The following is an 18,538-nucleotide window of genomic DNA, read 5'->3' as shown; positions in this document are numbered from 1 at the left end:
ATGACAACTGCTTAATATTGTAAAAATTTACTTACAGTATGTTTAAAGGACAGATTCTGGTGATTGATTGGACACAGTAAAGGAATGAAGAGAATCAAATATTATCCGGATGTTTTGAGCTGGGGGCTAATTTTGCCCTCATTTATATACCTGCACCTTCTATTAATTTATACCCATGTAATTGAAACGAAAGTTTGACCTTTGAACAATTGCCTTTATATTACTCTAATGAAATTACCCTGGGGAGTTTCTTTCTACTACTATGAGAGGCCAGTTCGACATTGTAATTTCTCTGGAGATGTATTTTGGGAGAGGAAGGATGCCTCTAAAGAGTTATTAATATCAAAATGTCCTCAGATGAATGGCACACTTCTAGTGTTAGATGAAATTTACACTATGGCTTTCCTTTGGGGGAATTATTGCACTGCCTGTTTTCTTTAATCAAAACACAAGAGGAAATAAGTGAAGTGAGACACATATTTAAACACTTACAGAAAATCCCAGAATTCCCAAGCCAATGAGGTAATGAAATTATATACCACATATTGGAATAGGCTTTTCTTTGTATGGCTGTGTGTCTAAAAAAAGAGAATGAAAGTCTAGTAATTTGGCACAGAATTGAGGTGCCAGATAGTTAAAATCTTATAATATCAATAGCTAATATTTATTAAGTGCTTACTCTGTGCCAGACACTTTTATATGTAGGTTGCCATTTAATCCTCATAGCAACTCTTTGAAGGAATTCTTGATATATTTCCTGTTTTTAAGATGAAGAAACCAAGGCACAGAGAGGTTAAGTAATTTGCCCAAGGTCACAAAGGTAGAATTAGGATTTGAACACAGATGATCTTACTCTAGAGGGTGTGTTCTTAATAGTTACTCTATCTACTTCTTTTCCTAGGACTGTCAGCTTCCAAAACAGATTATTCTCCTCTTTTTAGACTACTAACTCATTGTTTATATATTATTGCAAATAGTTATTAGTCTGGTTGACTTTTTCAGCCTATAATTACATATTCCAATTTTACAGCTGTAGATACCTGCAGTACAAAACACAGAAGAGTGCTTGTCTCCACCTGTATTGTTTATCTCTAGATATAAATTATCAATCACACATTTCAAAATTTTTATCTAGTGTAATTTATTATTATTTGTCACACCTGGCAATAGTGAAGCTTTAGGATCTTATATAATGGACTGTTTGCGTTAAAATCAGCTTTCCTCTAACTACATTCTTTTGTATCTATTCCTTAGTATCTATTCAACATGATATGTGAAAGAATAGTGAGAATCCCCTCTGGAATAAGAAGTGTGTTCTGTAGTTACCCTTATTACTCATTCTAAGCTTATCTATTTTACTTTGCAGCCCTGTGTAACCTTCAGCCTTTGGAAGCCCTATTCGTTATTTTGCGAGAATCTGCTCCCAAAGTCAAATCCAGCGGATGGTAAAGATGAATGACTTAATCTCTTAAACACATTAACCTGACATTTTTATGTAGCAGAATTCATTTGGTCAGTCCTGCTTCAACATCCTTATTGGACAATATTTCCTAAAAACCAATACCTTAAGTAAGGGGGTCTAAATGACTAGTGTTCATTAAGAGCTAGCTAGCCAATCAGAAATAATACTCTCCATAGTATATTGTGATGACATTACTGTCCTGGCATTAGTGGCATATTCAGTTATTTCTTCAGTAATGGGATGGACTAATGGAAGCCATTTGAGAAGTTTCTCACTGAGCCCAGATAGGCAGTCAGTGATTGTGATATATAGCCCAGTCTTTTTACCCATTAAACTAAACATCCAAAGACCTAGAAAAGAGGACTTGTTCTCTCAGCGTGCTACAGCCCAACTAAACTTGGGAATCTTTCTTCCTGAAGCTTTTAGATCTAGTACCTGAAGCTCTTGCTTGTCTTAGTATTTATTGCTTTCCTGGTAGAAGTGGTTACTATGATTTGATTGCAGACATTCTTCCTTGTGATTAAATTTAACCCTTCCCACAGATTCAGGCTTTCTGGTCACATCTGTTTCTGTGGGCCATTTTATAAGATTAATTAGTCATGGTACTATTAACACCCTTTTCTGGATCATTACATTGGCACCTTTATAGCTTAAAGTGCATATAGTCAAGTGAAACACTCAGGCTTCAAAGTATGACTACTGTGGGATGACCAATCTAGTCTCATGGTCTACATAAATCACATCAACCACTTAATTGCCTTCACACCACTTGACTTTTTATCATGTACGTACTTCCGAACTCATTGAAGTTTCTACTATTATTTGGGTAGAAAATGCCATTGACTCTGGCCTCTTCAGAGGTTTGAATGGCATTGCTGTGTAATGTATATTGTCAAACTGCAGAATATTTGGCTATTGAAAAGACTATTAATAGCTAGAGACAACTCTCTTCAAAAATACAACCTTCAGAGTGGCATGTGGGTGGAGGTGGGAGGAGGTGTGGCAGGCCTGAGAATGCTCTTTTATCTCTTTGACTCATTTCTTTTAGGTCCCGCAAGTTCCATAATTTCATGGAAAAGTGCATGATAAAAAATTTCTTATTTCGTCCTACTTCTGCAAACATGCTTCATCACCCATTTGTTCGGAATATAAAAAATGAAGGGCATGTTGTTGAGTCATTAAAGAAGCACCTTACTGGAATCATTAAAAAGAGACAGAAAAAAGGTAGAATATGTGAATCTTCATTTTACTGGAATAAATATTCAAATGAGAGCAAAATTTATTAAATTTTTTCAGAAAAAAATATTTAAGAATTAGGTTGAAAGTAAAAATTCTGAGACCACTGATATTTAGTTTTTCCACTAATATGCCATATGCATTTAATTCATTGTCTCTTACCTGATCATATATATATATACATAACATTATAATTTTTTGTCAGTTACAACTGGCACGTGTTCATATTTACAAAGACTTTGAAGGCCTCCAGAAGAATTTTGTGATATGCCAATTTCATTTTAAGAAAACTCCTAACTGAAGAAATAAAATTTTAAAAAAGATAACAAAATCTATATCTTATTATTCTTTTTTGGCTAATATGTTAATTAACTCCAATGAGATAAATGGATTTGTAATTATCCATTTTCTGACCAGTAATTTTGAAGTAATATCAGTGTACCATACAAAGTTGATTTTATGTACGAATCTCCAACTTTAAGATGAAATTAAAGGAACACATTTATGCAAATAAAAGTAAGCTTCTAGATTTTAATGTCAAAAATGGCAGGATGAATGTTCATCAAACCCAGAGGAAATTACTTAGGAAGTTCTAACTTTATAGGCTGTATACCATATTCCGCATTTAACTTAGGGCACCATAGGCAGGGTTGAGTGGTAATGGAATAGCAAGGGGGGAGCCTGAAAAAGATAGCAGGCATTCTCAGATTCACTCTAAGATTGATTGCAGTGAGCTCCTTCCATCTACATAAATATACATATCTTATTTTGGAGTGAGAAGCAGAAGGAATTAATTTATTTACCCATGGTGGAGAATTTATTGGACCAGCAACACAGAAGCCGACCAGTCACAAATGGATACAGGAAGACCACACATCTAGTTGAGAATTCACTAATTACCAGAGCTGCAAGATTTTCAAAATGTAACCTGCAGGAAAAGACACAATTATATGGAGATTACATGGAAGATGTAAATATAGTTGTCCTAAACTCTTTTTTTTTTAATGTCTTTATTGGAGTATCATTGCTTTAAAATATTCTGGTAGTTTCTTCTATATAACAAAGTGAATCAGCTATATGTAGACTTATATCCCCTCCCTCTTGTGTCTCCCTCCAACCCTCCCTATCCCACCCCTCTAAATGGTCACAAAGCACCGAACTGATCTCCCTGTGCTATGGGGCGGCTTCCCACTAGCTATCTAATTGACATTTGATAGTGTATATATGTCAATGCTATTCTCTGACTTCGTCCCAGCTTACCCTTCCCCCTCCCTGTGTCCTCAAATCCATTCTCTATGTCTGCATCTTTATTCCTGTCCTAACCCTAGGTTCTTAAGACCTTTTTTTATTTTAGATTCCATATATATGTGTTAGCATACGGTATTTGTTTTTCTCTTTCTGACTTACTTCACTCTGTATGACAGTCTCTAGGTCCATCCACCTCACTACAAATAACTCAATTTCGTATCTTTTTATGGCTCAGTAATATTGCATTGTATACATGTGCCACATCTTCTTTATCCATTCATCTGTCGATGGACACTTAGGTTGTTTCCATGTCCTGGCTATTGTAAATAGAGCTGCAGTGAACATTGTGGTCCATGACTCTTTTTGAATTATGGTTTTCTCAGGGTATATGCCCAGTAGTGGAATTGCTGGGTCGTATGGTAGTTCTACTTTTAGATTTTTAAGGAACCTCAATACTGTTCTCCATAGTGGCTGTATCAATTTACATTCCCACCAACAGTGCAAGAGTGTTCCTTGCTGGTTTCCTCTCCAGCATTTATTGTTTGTAGATTTGTTGATGATGGCCATTCTGACTGGTGTGAGGTGATACTTCAATGTAGTTTTGATTTGCATTTCTCTAAGGATTAGTGATGTTGAGCATCCTTTCATGTGTTTGTTGGCAATCTGTATATCTTCTTTGGAGAAATGTCTATTTAGGTCTTCTGCCCATTTTTGGATTGGGTTTTTTGTTTTTTTCATATTGAGCTGCATGAGCTGCCTGTATATTTAGGAGATTAATTCTTTGTCAGTTGCTTCATTTGCAAATATATTCTCCCATTCTGAGGGCTGTCTTTTCGTCTTGTTTATGGTTTCCTTTGTTGTGCAAAAGCTTTTACGTTTCATTAGGTCCCATTTGTTTATTTTTGTTTTTATTTCCATTTCTCTAGGAAGTGGGTCAAAAAGGATCTTGCTATGAATTATGTCATAGAGTGTTCTATGTTTTCCTCTAAGAGTTTTATAGTGTCTGGCCTTACATTTAGGTCTTTAATCCATTTCATTTTTGTGCATAGTGTTAGGGAGTGTTCTAATTTCATCCTTTTATATGTAGCTGTCCAGTTTTTCCAGCACACTTACTTAAGAGGCTGTCTTTTCTCCATTGTATATTCTTGCCTCCTTTATCAAACATAAGGTGACCATATGTGTGTGGGTTTACCTCTGGGCTTTCTATCCTGTTCCATTGATCTATCTTTCTGTTTTTGTGCCAGTGCCATACTGTCTTCATTACTGTAACTTTGTAGTATAGTCTGAAGTCTGGGAGCTTGATTCCTCCAGCTCCGTTTTTCTTTCTCAAGATTGCTTTAGCTATTTGGGCTCTTTTTGGTTTCCATACAAATTGTGAAAAATTTTGTTCTAGTTCTATGAAAAATGCCATTGGTAGTTTGATAGGGATTGCACTGAATCTGTAGATTGCTTTGGGTAGTAGATTCATTTTCACAATGTTGATTCTTCCAATCCAAGAACATGGTATATCTCTCCATCTGTCTGTATCGTCTTTAATTTCCTTCATCAGTGTCTTATAATTTTCTGCATACAGGTCTTTTGTCTCCTTAGGTAGGTTTATTCCTAGGTATTTTATTCTTTTTGTTACAATGGTAAATGGGAGTGTTTCCTTAATTTCTCTTTCAGAGTTTCCATCATTAGTGTATAGGAATGCAAGAGATTTCTGTGCATTAATTCTGTATCCTGCTAGTGTACCAAATTCATTGATTAGCTCTAGTGGTTTTCTGATAGAGTCTTTAGGACTGTCTATGTATAGTATCATGTCATCTGCAAAGAGTAACAGCTTTACTTCTTCTTTTCCAATTTGAATTCATTTTATTTCTTTTCTTGTCTGATTTCTGTGGCTAAAACTTCCAAAACTATGTTGAATAATAGTGGTGAAAGTGGGAAACCTTGTCTTGTTCCCAATCTTAGTGGAAATGGTTTCAGTTTTTCACCATTGAGAACAATGTTGGCTGTGGGTTTGTCATATATGGCCTTTATTATGTTGAGGTAAGTTCCCTCTCTGACTACTTTCTGGAGGATTTTTATCTTAAATGTTGTTGAATTTTGTCGAAAACTTTTTTGCATCTATTGAGATGATCATATGGTTTTTATCCTTCAATTTTTTAATATGGTGTTTCACATTGATTGATTTGCGTATATTGAAAAATCCTTGCATCCCTGGTATAAACCCTACTTGATCATCGTGTATGATCCTTTTAATGTACTGTTGGATTCTGTTTGCTACTATTTTGTTGAGGATTTTTGCATCTATGTTCATCAGTGATATTGGCCTGTAGTTTTCTTTCTTTGTTTGTGACATCTTTGTCTGGTTTTGGTATCAGGGTGATGGTGGCCTCATAGAATGAGTTTGGGAGTGTTCCTCCCCCTTCTATGTTTTGGAAGTGTTTGAGAAAGATAGGTGATAGCTCTTCTCTAAATGTTTGATAGAAGTTGCCTTTGAAGCCATCTGGTCCTTGGCTTTTGTTTGTTGGAAGATATTTAATCACAGTTTCAATTTCAGTGATTGTGATTGGTCTGTTTATATTTTCTATTTCTTCCTGGTTCAGGCTCAGGAGGTTGTGCTTTTCTAGGAATTTGTCCATTTCTTTCAGGTTGTCCATTTTTTTTGGCATATACTTGCTTGTGTTAATCTCTCATGATCCTTTGTATTTCTGCAGTGTCTGTTGTTATTTCTCCAGTGTCATTTCTAATTCTGTTAATTTTTGTCTTCTCCCTTTTTTTCTTGATGAGTCTTGCTAGTGGTTTATCAATTTTGTTTGTCTTCTCAAAGAACCAGCTTTTAGTTTTATTGATCTTTGCTATCATTTTCTTCATTTGTTTATCATTTATTTCTGATCTGATCTTTATGATTTCTTTCCTTCTGCTAACTTTGGGTTGTTTTCTTGTTGTTTTTGCTGTTCTTTCTGTAATTGCTTTTGGTGTAAGGTTAGGTTGTGTCTTTGAGATTTTTCTCATTTCTTGAGGTAGGTTTTTATTGCTATAAACTTCCCTCTTAGAACTGCTTTTGCTGCATCCCATAGGTTTTGGGTCACTGTGTTTTCATTGTCATCTGTTTCTAGGTATTTTTTGATTTCCTCTTTGATTTCTTCAAGTGATCTCTTGGTTATTTAGTAGCATATTGTTTAGCCTCCATGTGTTTGTATTTTTTACAGATTCTTTCCTGTAATGGGTATCTAGTTTCATAGCGTTGTGGTCAGAAAAGATACTTGATACAATTTCAAGTTTTGTAAATTTATCAAGGCTTCATTTGTGGCCCAAGATATGATCTATCCTGGAAGATGTTCCATGAGCACTTGAGAAGAAAGTGTATTCTGTTGTTTTTGGATGGACTGTCCTATACATATCAATTAAGTCCATCTTGTTTAATGTATCATTTAAAGCTTGTGTTTCCTTATTTAGATTCATTTGGATGATCTGTCCATTGGTGAAAGTGGGGTGTTAATGACCCCTACTATGATTGTGTTACTGTTGATTTCCCCTTTTATGGCTGTTAGCATTTGCCTTATGCATTGAGGTGCTCCTATGTTGGGTGCATAAATATTTACAATTGTTATATCTTCTTTTTGGATTCATCCCTTGATCATTATGTAGTGTCCTTCTTTGTCACTTGTAATAGTCTTTATTTTAAATTCTGTTTCATCTGATATGAGAATTGATACTCCAGCTTTCTTTTGATTTCCATTTGCATGGAATATCTTTTTCCATCCCCTCATTTTCAGTCTATATTTGTCCCTAAGTCTAAAGTAGGTCTCTTGTAGACAGCATATGCACACGTCTTTTCTTTGTATCCATTCAGCCAGTGTGTGTCTTTTGGTTGGATCATTTAACCCATTTACGTTTAAGGTAATTATCGATATAAATGTTTCTATTAACATTTTCTTAATTGTTTTGTGTTTGTTTTTGTAGGTCTTTTCCTTCTCTTGTGTTTCCTGCCTAGAGATGTTCCTTTAGCATTTGTTGTAAAGCTGGTTTGGTGGTGCTGAATTCTCTTAACTTTTGCTTGTCTGTAAGGTTTTAATTTCCTGTTGAATCTGAATGAGATCCTTGCTGGGGAGAGTAATCTTGGTTGTAGGTTTTTTTCTTTCATCACTTTAAATATGTCCTGCCACTCCCTTCGGGCTTGTAGAGTTTCTGCTGCAAGATCAGATGTTAACCATATGGGGATCCCTTGTATGTTATTTGTTGCTTTTCCCTTGCTGGGTTTAATTTTTTTTTTTGTATTTAATTTTTGATAGTTTGACTAATATGTGTCTTGACGTGTTTCACCTTGGATTTATCCTGTATGGGACTCTCTGTACTTGTGGACTTGATTGACTATTTCCTTTCCCATATTAGGGAATTTTTCCAGTATAATCTCTCCAAATATGTTCTCAGTGCCTTTTTTTCTCTGATCTTCTTTTGGGACCCCTATAATTCGAATGTTGGTGCATTTAATGTTGTCCCAGAAGTCTCTGAGACTGTCCTCAATTCTTTTCATTCTTTTTTCTTTATCCTGCTCTGCAGTGGTCATTTCCACTATTTTATGTTCCAGGTCCTTTATCCGTTCTTCTGCCTCAGTTTTTCAGCTATTGATTCCTTATAGAGAATTTTTAATTTCATTTATTGTGTTGTTCATCACTGTTTGCCTGCTCTTTAGTTCTTCTAGGTCCTTGTTAAATGTTTCTTGTATATATTTTTTTCATGGTTTCTAAAAATTTATTTCAGTTTTCAGTATTTAAACTAGACTTTGTGTAAACCCTCCCCAACCTCCTCTTAATGAGTTTGGATTGTTTAAATCTCAATGCATAGACTTGATTTCCCCTGAGCATAAGCAGGTACAGAACTTATTCTCATTCTCTCAGAATAAAGGTAAAATTAGGGAAAATGCATGTTGAGGTTAAACTCTGCTTCAGTTAACAACCATATAATAATATTTATACTTGCATATGAATATATGCATATATATTCATATATATGCATATATATGAATATATCACATTGACACTTGCTACATATTTTATGAATTAATGTAAAATGTGCATTATGGTGAATTGTTACCTGCACATTCATTCCCTGGTTTCTTTTTGGTTTTTTTCTACATCTTTATTACAGTATAATTGCTTTACAATCGTGTGTTAGTTTCTGCTTTATAACAAAGTGAATCAGTTATACATATACATATGTTCCTATATCTCTTCCCTCTTGCATCTCCCTCCCTCCCACACTCCCTATTCCACCCCTCCAGGTGGTCACAAAGCACCGAGCTGATTTCCCTGTGCTATGCGACTACTTCCCACTAGGTATCTACCTTACATTTGGTAGTGTATATATGTCCATGCCTCTCTCTTGCTTTGTCACATCTCACCCTTCCCCCTCCCCATATCCTCAAGTCTGTTCTCTAGTAGGTCTGTGTCTTTATTCCTGTCTTACCCCTAGGTTCTTCATGACATTTTTTTCTTAAATTCCATATATGTGTGTTAGCATATGGTATTTGTCTTTCTCTTTCTGACATACTTCACTCTGTATGACAGACTCTAGGTCTATCCACCTCATTACAAATATCTCAATTTTTTTTCATTTTATGGCTGAGTAATATTCCATCGTATATATGTGCCACATCTTCTTTATCCATTCATCTGATGATGGACACTTATGTTGTTTCCATCTCTGGGCTATTGTAAATAGAGCTGCAATGAACATTTTGGTACATGACTATTTTTGAATTATGGTTTGCTCAGGGTATATGCCCAGTAGTGGGATTGCTGGGTCATATGGTAGTTCTATTTGGAGTTTTTTAAGGAACCTCCATACTGTTTTCCATAGTGGCTGTACCAATTCACATTCCCACCAGCAGTACAAGAGTGTTCCCTTTTCTCCACACCCTCTCCAGCACTTATTGTTTCTAGATTTTTTTGATGATTGGCATTCTGACTGGTGTGAGATGGTATCTCATTGTAGTTTTGATTTGCATTTCTGTAATGATTAATGATGTTGAGCATTCTTTCATGTGTTTGTTGGCCATCTGTATATCTTCTTTGGAGAAATGTCTATTTAGGTCTTCTGCCCATTTTTGGAATGGGTTGTTTGTTTTTTTGTTATTGAGCTGCTTATAAATTTTGGAGATTAATCCTTTGTCAGTTGCTTCATTGGTAAATATTTTCTCCCGTTCTGAGGGTTGTCTTTTGGTCTTGTTTATGGTTTCCTTTGCTGTGCAAAAGCTTTGAAGTTTCATTAGGTCCCATTTGTTTATTTTTGTTCTTATTTCCATTTCTCTAGGAGGTGGGTCAAAAAGGACCTTGCTGTGATTTATGTCATAGAGTGTTCTCCCTATATTTTACTCTAAGAGTTTGATAGTTTCTGGCCTTACATTTAGGTCGTTAATCCATTTTTAGCTTATTTTTGTGTATGGTGTTAGGGAGTGATCTAATCTCATACTTTTACATGTACCTGTCGAGTTTTCCCAGCACCACTTATTGAAGAGGCTGTCCATTCTCCACTGTACATTCCTGCCTCCTTTATCAAAGATAAGATGACCATATGTGCGTGGGTTTACCTCTGGGCTTTCTATCCTTTTCAATTGATCTATCTTTCTGTTTTGTGCCAGTACCATACTGTCTTGATTACTGTAGCTTTGTAGTATAGACTGAAGTCTGGGAGCCTGATTCCTCCAGCTCTGTTTTTCTTTTTCTTTTTTTTTTTAACATCTTTATTGGGGTATAATTGCTTTACTATGGTGTGTTAGTTTCTGCTTTATATCAAAGTGAAACAGTTATACATATACATATGTTCCCATATCTCTTCCCTCTTGCATCTCCCTCCGCCCCACCCTCCCTATCCCACCCCTCCAGGTGGTCACAAAGCACCAATCCAGCTCCGTTTTTCGTTCTCAAGATTGCTTTGGCTCTTTGGGGTCTTTTGTGTTTCCATACAAATTGTGAAATTTTTTGTTCTAGTTCTGTGAAAAATGCCAGTGGTAGTTTGATGGGGATTGCATTGAATCTGTAGATTGCTTTAGGTAGTAGATTCTTTTTTACAATGTTGATTCTTCCAATCCAAGAGCATGGTATATCTCTCTATCTATTTGTATCATCTTTAATTTCTTTCATCAGTGTCTTATAATTTTCTGCATACAGGTCTTTTGTCTCCTTAGGTAGGTTTATTCCTAGATATTTTATTCTTTTTTGTTGCAATGCTAAATGGGAGTGTTTTCTTGATTTCACTTTCAGATATTTCTTCATTACTGTATAGGAATGCCAGAGATTTTGTGCATTAATTTTGTATCCTGCTACTTTACCAAATTCATTGATTAGCTCTAGTAGTTTTCTGGTAGTATCTTTAGGATTCTCTATGTATGGTATCATGTAATCTGCAAACAGTGACAGCTTTAGTTCTTCTTTTCCAATTTGGATTACTTTTATTTCCTTTTCTTCTCTGATTGCTGTGGCTAAAACTTCCAAAACTATGTTGAATAAGAGTGCTGAGAGTGGGCAACCAGGTCTTGTTCCTGATCTTAGTGGAAATGCCTTCAGTTTTTCACCATTGAGGACGATGTTGGCTGTGGGTTTGTAATATATGGCCTTCATTATGTTGAGGATAGTTTCCTCTATGCCTACTTTCTGGAGGGTTTTTATCATAAACGGGTGTTGAATTTTGTCGAAAGCTTTCTCTGCATCTGTTGAGATGATCATATGGTTTTTCTCTTTCAATTTGTTAATATTGTATATCACACTAATTGATTTGCGTATATTGAGGAATCTTTGCATTCCTGCAATAAACCCCACTGGATCATGGCGTATGATCCTTGTAATGTGCTGTTGGATTCTGTTTGCTAGTATTTTGTTGAGGATTTTTGCATCTATGTTCATCAGTGATATTGGCCTGTAGTTTTCTTTCTTTGTGACTTTCTTGTCTGGTTTTGGTATCAAGGTCATGGTGGCCTCTTTGAAAGAGTTTGAGAGTGTTCCTCCCTCTGAAATATTTTGGGTGAGCTTGAGAAAGATAGGTATTAGCTCTTCTCTAAATGTTTGACAGAATTCGCCTTAAGCCATCTGGTCCTGAGCTTTTGTTTGTTGGAAGATTTTAAATCACAGTTTCAATTTCAGTGCTTGTGATTGGTCTGTTCATATTTTCTATTTTTTCCTGATTCTGTCTTGGCAGGTTGTGCATTTCTAAGAATGTGTCCATTTCTTCCAGGTGTCCATTTTATTGGCATAGAGTTGCTTGTACTAATCTCTCATGATCTTTTGTATTTCTGCAGGGTCAGTTGTTTCTTCTCCTTTTTCATTTCTAATTCTATTGATTTGAGTCTTCTCCCTTTTTTTCTTGATGAGTCTGGCTAATGGTTTATCAATTTCGTTTATCTTCTCAAAGAACGAGCTTTTAGTTTTATTGATCTTTGCTATCATTTCCTTCATTCCTTTTTCATTTTTTTCTGATCTGATTTTTATGATTTCTTTCCTTCTGCTAACTTTGGGGTTTTTTTGTCTTTCTTTCTCTAATTGCTTTAGGTGCAAGTTTAGGTTGTTTATTCGAGATGTTTCCTGTTTATTAAGGAAGGATTGTATTGCTATAAACTTCCCTCTTAGAACTGCTTTTGCTGCATCCCATAGGTTTTGGGTCCTCATATCTCCATCGTCATTTGTTTCTAGGTATTTATTGATTTCCTCTTTGATTTTTTCAGTGATCACTTCGTTATTAAGTAGTGTATTGTTTAGCCTCCATGTGTTTGTATTTTTTACAGATCTTTTCCTGTAATTGATATCTAGTCTTATAGCATCATGGACAGAAATGATACTTGATATATTTTCAATTTTCTTAAATTTACCAAGGCTTGATTTCTGACCCAAGATATGATCTATCCTGGAGAATGTTCCATGAGCAGTTGAGAAAAATATGCATTCTGCTCTTTTTGGATGGAATGTCCTATAATTATCAATTAAGTCCATTATGTTTAATGTGTCATTTAAAGCTTGTGTTTCCTTATTTATTTTCATTTTGGATGATCTGTCCATTGGTGAAAGTGGGGTGTTAAAGTCCCCTACTATGAATGTGTTACTGTCGATTTCCCCTTTTATGGCTGTTAGTATTTGCCTTATATATTGAGGTGCTCCTATGTTGGGTGCATAAATATTTACAATTGTTATACCTTCTTCTTGGATCGATCCCTTGATCATTATATAGTGTCCTTCTTTGTCTCTTCTAATAGTCTTTATTTTAAAGTCTATTTTGTCTGATATGAGAATTGCTACTCCAGCTTTCTTTTGGTTTCCATTTGCATGGAATATCTTTTCCCATCCCCTTACTTTCAGTCTGTATGTGTCTCTAGGTCTGAAGTGGGTCTCTTGTAGACAGCATATATATGGGTCTTGTTTTTGTATCCATTCAGCCAATCTGTGTCTTTTGGTGGGAGCATTTAGTCCACTTACATTTAAGGTTATTATCAATATGTATGTTCCTATTCCCATTTTCTTAATTGCTTTGGGCTTGGTATTGTAGGTCTTTTCCCTCTTTTGTGTTTCTTGCTTAGAGAAGTTTCTTTAGCATGTGTTGTAAAGCTGGTTTTGTGGTGCTGAACTCTCTCAGCTTTTGCTTCTCTGTAAAGTTTTTAATTTCTCCATCAAATCTGAATGAGATCCTTGCTGGGTAGAGTAATCTTGGTTGCAGTTTTTTCTCCTTCATCACTTTAAATATGTCCTGCCAGTCCCTTCTGGCTTGCAGAGTTTCTGCTGAAAGTTCAGCTGTTAACCTTATGGGGATTCCCTTGTGTGTTATTTGTTGTTTCTCCCTTGCTGCTTTTAATAAGTTTTCCTTGTATTTAATTTTTTACAGTTTGATTAATATGTGTCGTGGCGTGTTTCTCCTTGGGTTTATCCTGTATGGGACTCTCTGTGCTTCCTGGACCTGATTAACTATTTTCTTTCCCATATTAGGCAAATTTTCAACTAAATATTTTCTCAGTCCCTTTCTTTTTCTCTTCTTCTTCTGGAACTCCTATAATAAGAATGTTGGTGTGTTTAATATTGTCCCAGAAGTCTCTGAGACTGTCCTCAGTTCTTTTCATTCTTTTTTCTTTATTCTGCTCTGCAGTAGTTATTTCCACTATTTTATCTTCCAGGTCACTTATCCGTTCTTCTGCCTCAGTTATTCTGCTATTCTTCCCTTCTAGAGTATTTTTAATTTCATTTATTGTGTTGTTCATCATTGCTTGTTTCATCTTTAGTTCTTCTAGGTCCTTGTTAAATGTTTCTTGCATTTTGTCTATTCTATTTCCAAGATTTTGGATCATCTTTACTATCATTATTCTGAATTCTTTTTCAGGTAGACTGCCTATTTCCTCTTCATTTGTTAGGTCTAGTGGGGTTTTATCTTGCTCCTTCATCTGCTGCATATTTTCTGTCTTCTCATTTTGCTTATCTTACTGTGTTTGGGGTCTCCTTTTTGCAGGCTGCAAGTTCGTATTTCCCATTGTTTTTGGTGTCTGTCCCCAGTGGCTAAGGTTGGTTCAGTGGGTTGTGTAGGCTTCCTGGTGGAGGGGACTAGTGCCTGTGTTCTGGTGGATGAGGCTGCATCTTGTCTTTCTGGTTGGCAGATCCACGTCTGTTGGTGTGTTTTGGGGTTTCTGTGGACTTATTATGATTTTAGGCAGCCTCTCTGCTAAAGGGTGGGGTTGTGTTCCTGTCTTGCTAGTTATTTGGCATAGGGTGTCCAGCAGTGTAGCTTGCTGCTCGTTGAGTGAAGCTGGGTGCTGGTGTTGAGTTGGAGATCTCTGGGACATTTTCGCCATTTGATATTATGTGGAGCTAGGAGGTCTCTTGTGGACCAGTGTCCTGAAGTTGGCTCTCCCACCACAGAGGCACAGAAGTGACTCCTGGCTGCAGCACCAAGAGCCTTTCATCTACCTGGCTCAGAATAAAAGGGAGAAAATGTAGAAAGAAGCAATTAGTAGGAGTAGAAAGAAAGAAAGAAAGAAAGAATGAAAGGAGGGAGGGAGGAAGGAAGGAAGGAGGGAAGGAAGGAAAAGAAAGAAGAAAGAAGATAAATTAAAATAAAATAAAGTAAGATATAATATAATAAAGTTATTAAAATAGAAATTAATTATTAAGAAAAAAATAAAAATAGATGGTAGAACCCTAGGACAAATGGTGGAAGCAAAGCTATACAGACAAAATCTCACACAGAAGCATACACATACACACTCACAAAAAGAGGAAAAGGGGAAAAAATCCTAAATCTTGCTCTCGAAGTGCACCTCCTCAATTTGGGTGATTCGTTGTCTAAAGAAGGGAAGGAAGGAAGGAAGGAAGGAAAGAAAGAAAGAAAGAGAAGATAAAGTAAAATAAAATAAAGTTATTAAAATAAAAAATAATAATTTTAAAAAACGGACAGATAGAACCCTAGGACAAATGGTGGAAGCAAAGCTATACAGACAAAATCTCACACAGAAGCATATACATACACACTCACATAAAGAGGAAAAGGGGAAAAAATCATAAATCTTGCTCCCAAAGTCCACCTCCTCAATTTGGGATGATTCGTTGTCTATTCATGTATTCCACAGATGCAGGGTACATCAAGTTGATTGTGGAGCTTTAATCCGCTGCTTCTGAGGCTGCTGGGAGAGATTTCCCTTTCTCTTCTTTGCTCGCACAGCTCCCGGGGTTCAGCTTTGGATTTCGCCCCGCCTCTGCATGTAGGTCTCCGGAGGGCGTCTGTTCTTCCCTCAGACAGGACGGGGTTAAAGGAGCAGCTGCTTCGGGGACTCTGGCTCACTCAGGCCGCGGGGGGGAGGGAGTGGCACGGAGTGCGGGGCGGGCCTGCGTGACGTTGCAGCAGCCTGAGGCGCGCCGTGCGTTCTCCCGGGGAAGTTGTCCCTAGATCCTGGCACCCTGGCAGTGGCGGGCTGCACAGGCTCCCCGGAAGGGGAGTGTGGATAGTGACCTGTGCTCGCACACAGGCTGCTTGGTCGCGGCAGCAGCAGCCTTCGCGTCTCATGCACGTCTCTGTGGTCCGCGCTTTTAGCCACGGTTCGCGCCCATCTCTGGAGCTCCTTTAAGCAGCACTCTTAATCCCCTCTCCTCGCGCAACAGAAACAAAGAGGGAAGAAAAAGTCTCTTGCCTCTTCTGCAGGTTCAGCTTTTCCCCAGACTCCCTCCCGGCTAGCCGTGGTGTACTAGCACCCTGCAGTCTGTGTTCACGCCGCCAGCCCCAGTCCTCTCCCTGTGCTCTGACCGAAGCCCAAGCCTCAGCCCCCAGCCCCGCCCACCCCGGCGGGTGAGCAGACAAGCCTCTCGGGCTGGAGAGTGCCGGTCGGCACCGATCCTCTGTGCGGGAATCTCTCCCATTGCCCTCCGCACCCCTGTTGCTGCGCCCTCCTCCGCTGCTCCGAAACTTCCCCCTCTGCCACCCGCAGTCTCCACCCGCGAAGGTGCTTCATAGTGTGTGGAAACCTTTCCTCCCTCACGGCTCCCTCCCACTGGTGCAGGTCCCATTCCCTGTCCTTTTGTGTCTGTTTATTCTTTTTTCTTTTGCCCTACCCAGGTACGTGGGGAATTTCTTGCCTTTTGGGAGGTCTGAGGTCTTCTGCCAGCGTTCAGTAGGTGTTCTGTAGGAGTTGTTCCACGTGTAGATGTATTTCTGGTGTATCTGTGGGGAAGAAGGTGATCTCCGCATCTTACTCTTCCGCCATCTTCCCCTCGTCCTCTCTTCTATATTTTATTTCCAAGATTTTGTATCATCTTTACTATCATTTTTCTGAATTCTTTTTCAGGTAGACTGCCTATTTCCTCTTCATTTGTTTGGTCTGGTGGGTTTTTACCTTGCTCCTTCATCCGCTGTGTATTTCTCTGTCTTCTCATTTTGCCCAACTTACTGTGTTTGGGGTCTCGTTTTCACAGGCTAGAGGTTCATAGTTCCCGTTGTTTTTGGTGTCTGCCCCCAGTGGGTGTGGTTGGTTCAGTGCGTTGTGTAGGAATCCTGGTGGAGGGGACTGGTGCCTGTGTTCTGGTGGATGAGGCTGGATATTGTCTTTCAGGTGGGCAGGGCCACGTCTGGTGGTGTGTTTTGGGATGGCTGTGAACTTATTATGATTTTAGGCAGCTTCTCTGCTAATGGCTGGTGTTGTGTTCCTGTCTTGCTAGTTGTTTGGCAAGGGGCGTCCAGCACTGGAGCTTGCTGGCTGTTGGGTGGAGCTGGGTCTTAGCATTGAGATGGAGATCTCTGGGAGAGCTTTCACTGATTGATATTATGTGGGGCTGTGAGGTCTCCAGTCGTCCAATGTCCTGAAGTCAGCTCTCCCACTCAGAGCCTCAGGCCTGACACCTGACTGGAGCACCAAGACCCTGTCAGCCACACGGAATTATTTAGATAGTGGTCCTTGGCAAGTGAAACCACAAGATAGGAGGCTCGTGCTATGCCTGGTCCTGCTGAGCAATTTTCAGACTTTAGCTCATTTTGGCAATAGGGCGACTGGTTTGGTGATGTGAGGCAGGATGGGTCCATGAGGCGGGTGATGCTCAGCCAGTGCACAGCCTGAGGGACCCAGTCAAAGCCTTCAGGGAAGGCCAACAGTGACCAGGACTCCCACCTCCTGCAGCTGCGGCCTCTTTGGGATCTCCCTCCTGGTGTCAAGTATCTCTTACTCCTGCTTTGGCAGCTGTGCCTTTACCCTGAGCTTCTTCATGAGGCTATAGAAGTCCCTGAGGCGATGCATGAAAAGTGGGGGCCGCATTCCCGAAGTCTTTAATATAGGAAATTCAAAAGAAAAGTCTTTTATTTTTAAGCTTCTATATTTCAGTACTGCACAGCTGACAGGAAAGATGCCAAACATTTTCAGTGTGTCAAGTGTAAAACCCAGAATTTAGATTTTTACCTTCTCATTGAAAGGACAAAAGATAGGTGTGAGCCCAAGCCATAAAGTCCTTAAATCCAGAGTACACACCTGTAAGCCATGCTCACCAACCATCTAGTTTCTCTTGGCCCTTTCCCTTTTTACCTTTCTCAATTTTTCCTCTTTAGAATTGCAGCAATCAGATTGCTAAATATTTTTCCTATGCTGAGAGAAATTAGTCTCTATGGAATAGATGCACCGTGCTGCAGAAGTAGGCCTAGGAACAAGGATATTGTCTACATTACAAACTAGGCGTTATGTGAAGGGTTACAGTCCTCTTGTCCTTATAAATTCACTCAGCTTCCTGAGCAGTAAAGGTGCACATTGACTAAGGTGGATTATCTTAATCTCTGTTGACTGTTATGCATTGTTTTCCTCTTTCATAAAAAGGAATACCTCTGATCTTTGAAAGAGAAGAAGCTATTAAGGAGCAGTATACCATGAGAAGATTCAGGTGCGTTACACATATTACATATATAATTTGATGTTAGCAATTCATGTAAGACAGTTGATTCCATACTGTTGTATGTAACTCAGAAAACTTAATCCTTTCTGATAAAATAAAAACAGATCTGTATTTGCAAGAGATATTTGAGTGGAAATGTTGAGGAAAAGTTTTTATTACTACCCAAAGAGTCCTTAATTTCTGGTAATAGAATGATCAAGTATATTATTAGACCGTT

General features: G+C 38.1%; 1 protein-coding gene across 1 annotated transcript in view; it reads left to right on the top strand.

Moving 5' to 3' along the window:
* The window catches only part of NRK (Nik related kinase), a 167,380-nt gene that overhangs the window by 99,339 nt on the left and 49,503 nt on the right, over positions 1–18,538 (top strand). The window contains exons 10-12 of the mRNA XM_027097516.1: positions 1,367–1,445; positions 2,511–2,686; positions 18,246–18,309. Coding sequence (XP_026953317.1) covers positions 1,367–1,445; positions 2,511–2,686; positions 18,246–18,309 — 319 coding nt within the window. The remainder of the gene's footprint in view (positions 1–1,366; positions 1,446–2,510; positions 2,687–18,245; positions 18,310–18,538) is intronic.

The sequence above is a fragment of the Aethalodelphis obliquidens genome, unplaced genomic scaffold (genome assembly GCF_003676395.1).
Source record: "Aethalodelphis obliquidens isolate GAN/ISIS:26980383/991018 unplaced genomic scaffold, ASM367639v1 scaffold114, whole genome shotgun sequence".
Taxonomy (NCBI): Eukaryota; Metazoa; Chordata; class Mammalia; order Artiodactyla; family Delphinidae; genus Aethalodelphis; species Aethalodelphis obliquidens.
Note: the sequence above shows the minus strand (reverse complement) of the source record. Positions and strands in the feature narration are given on the sequence as shown.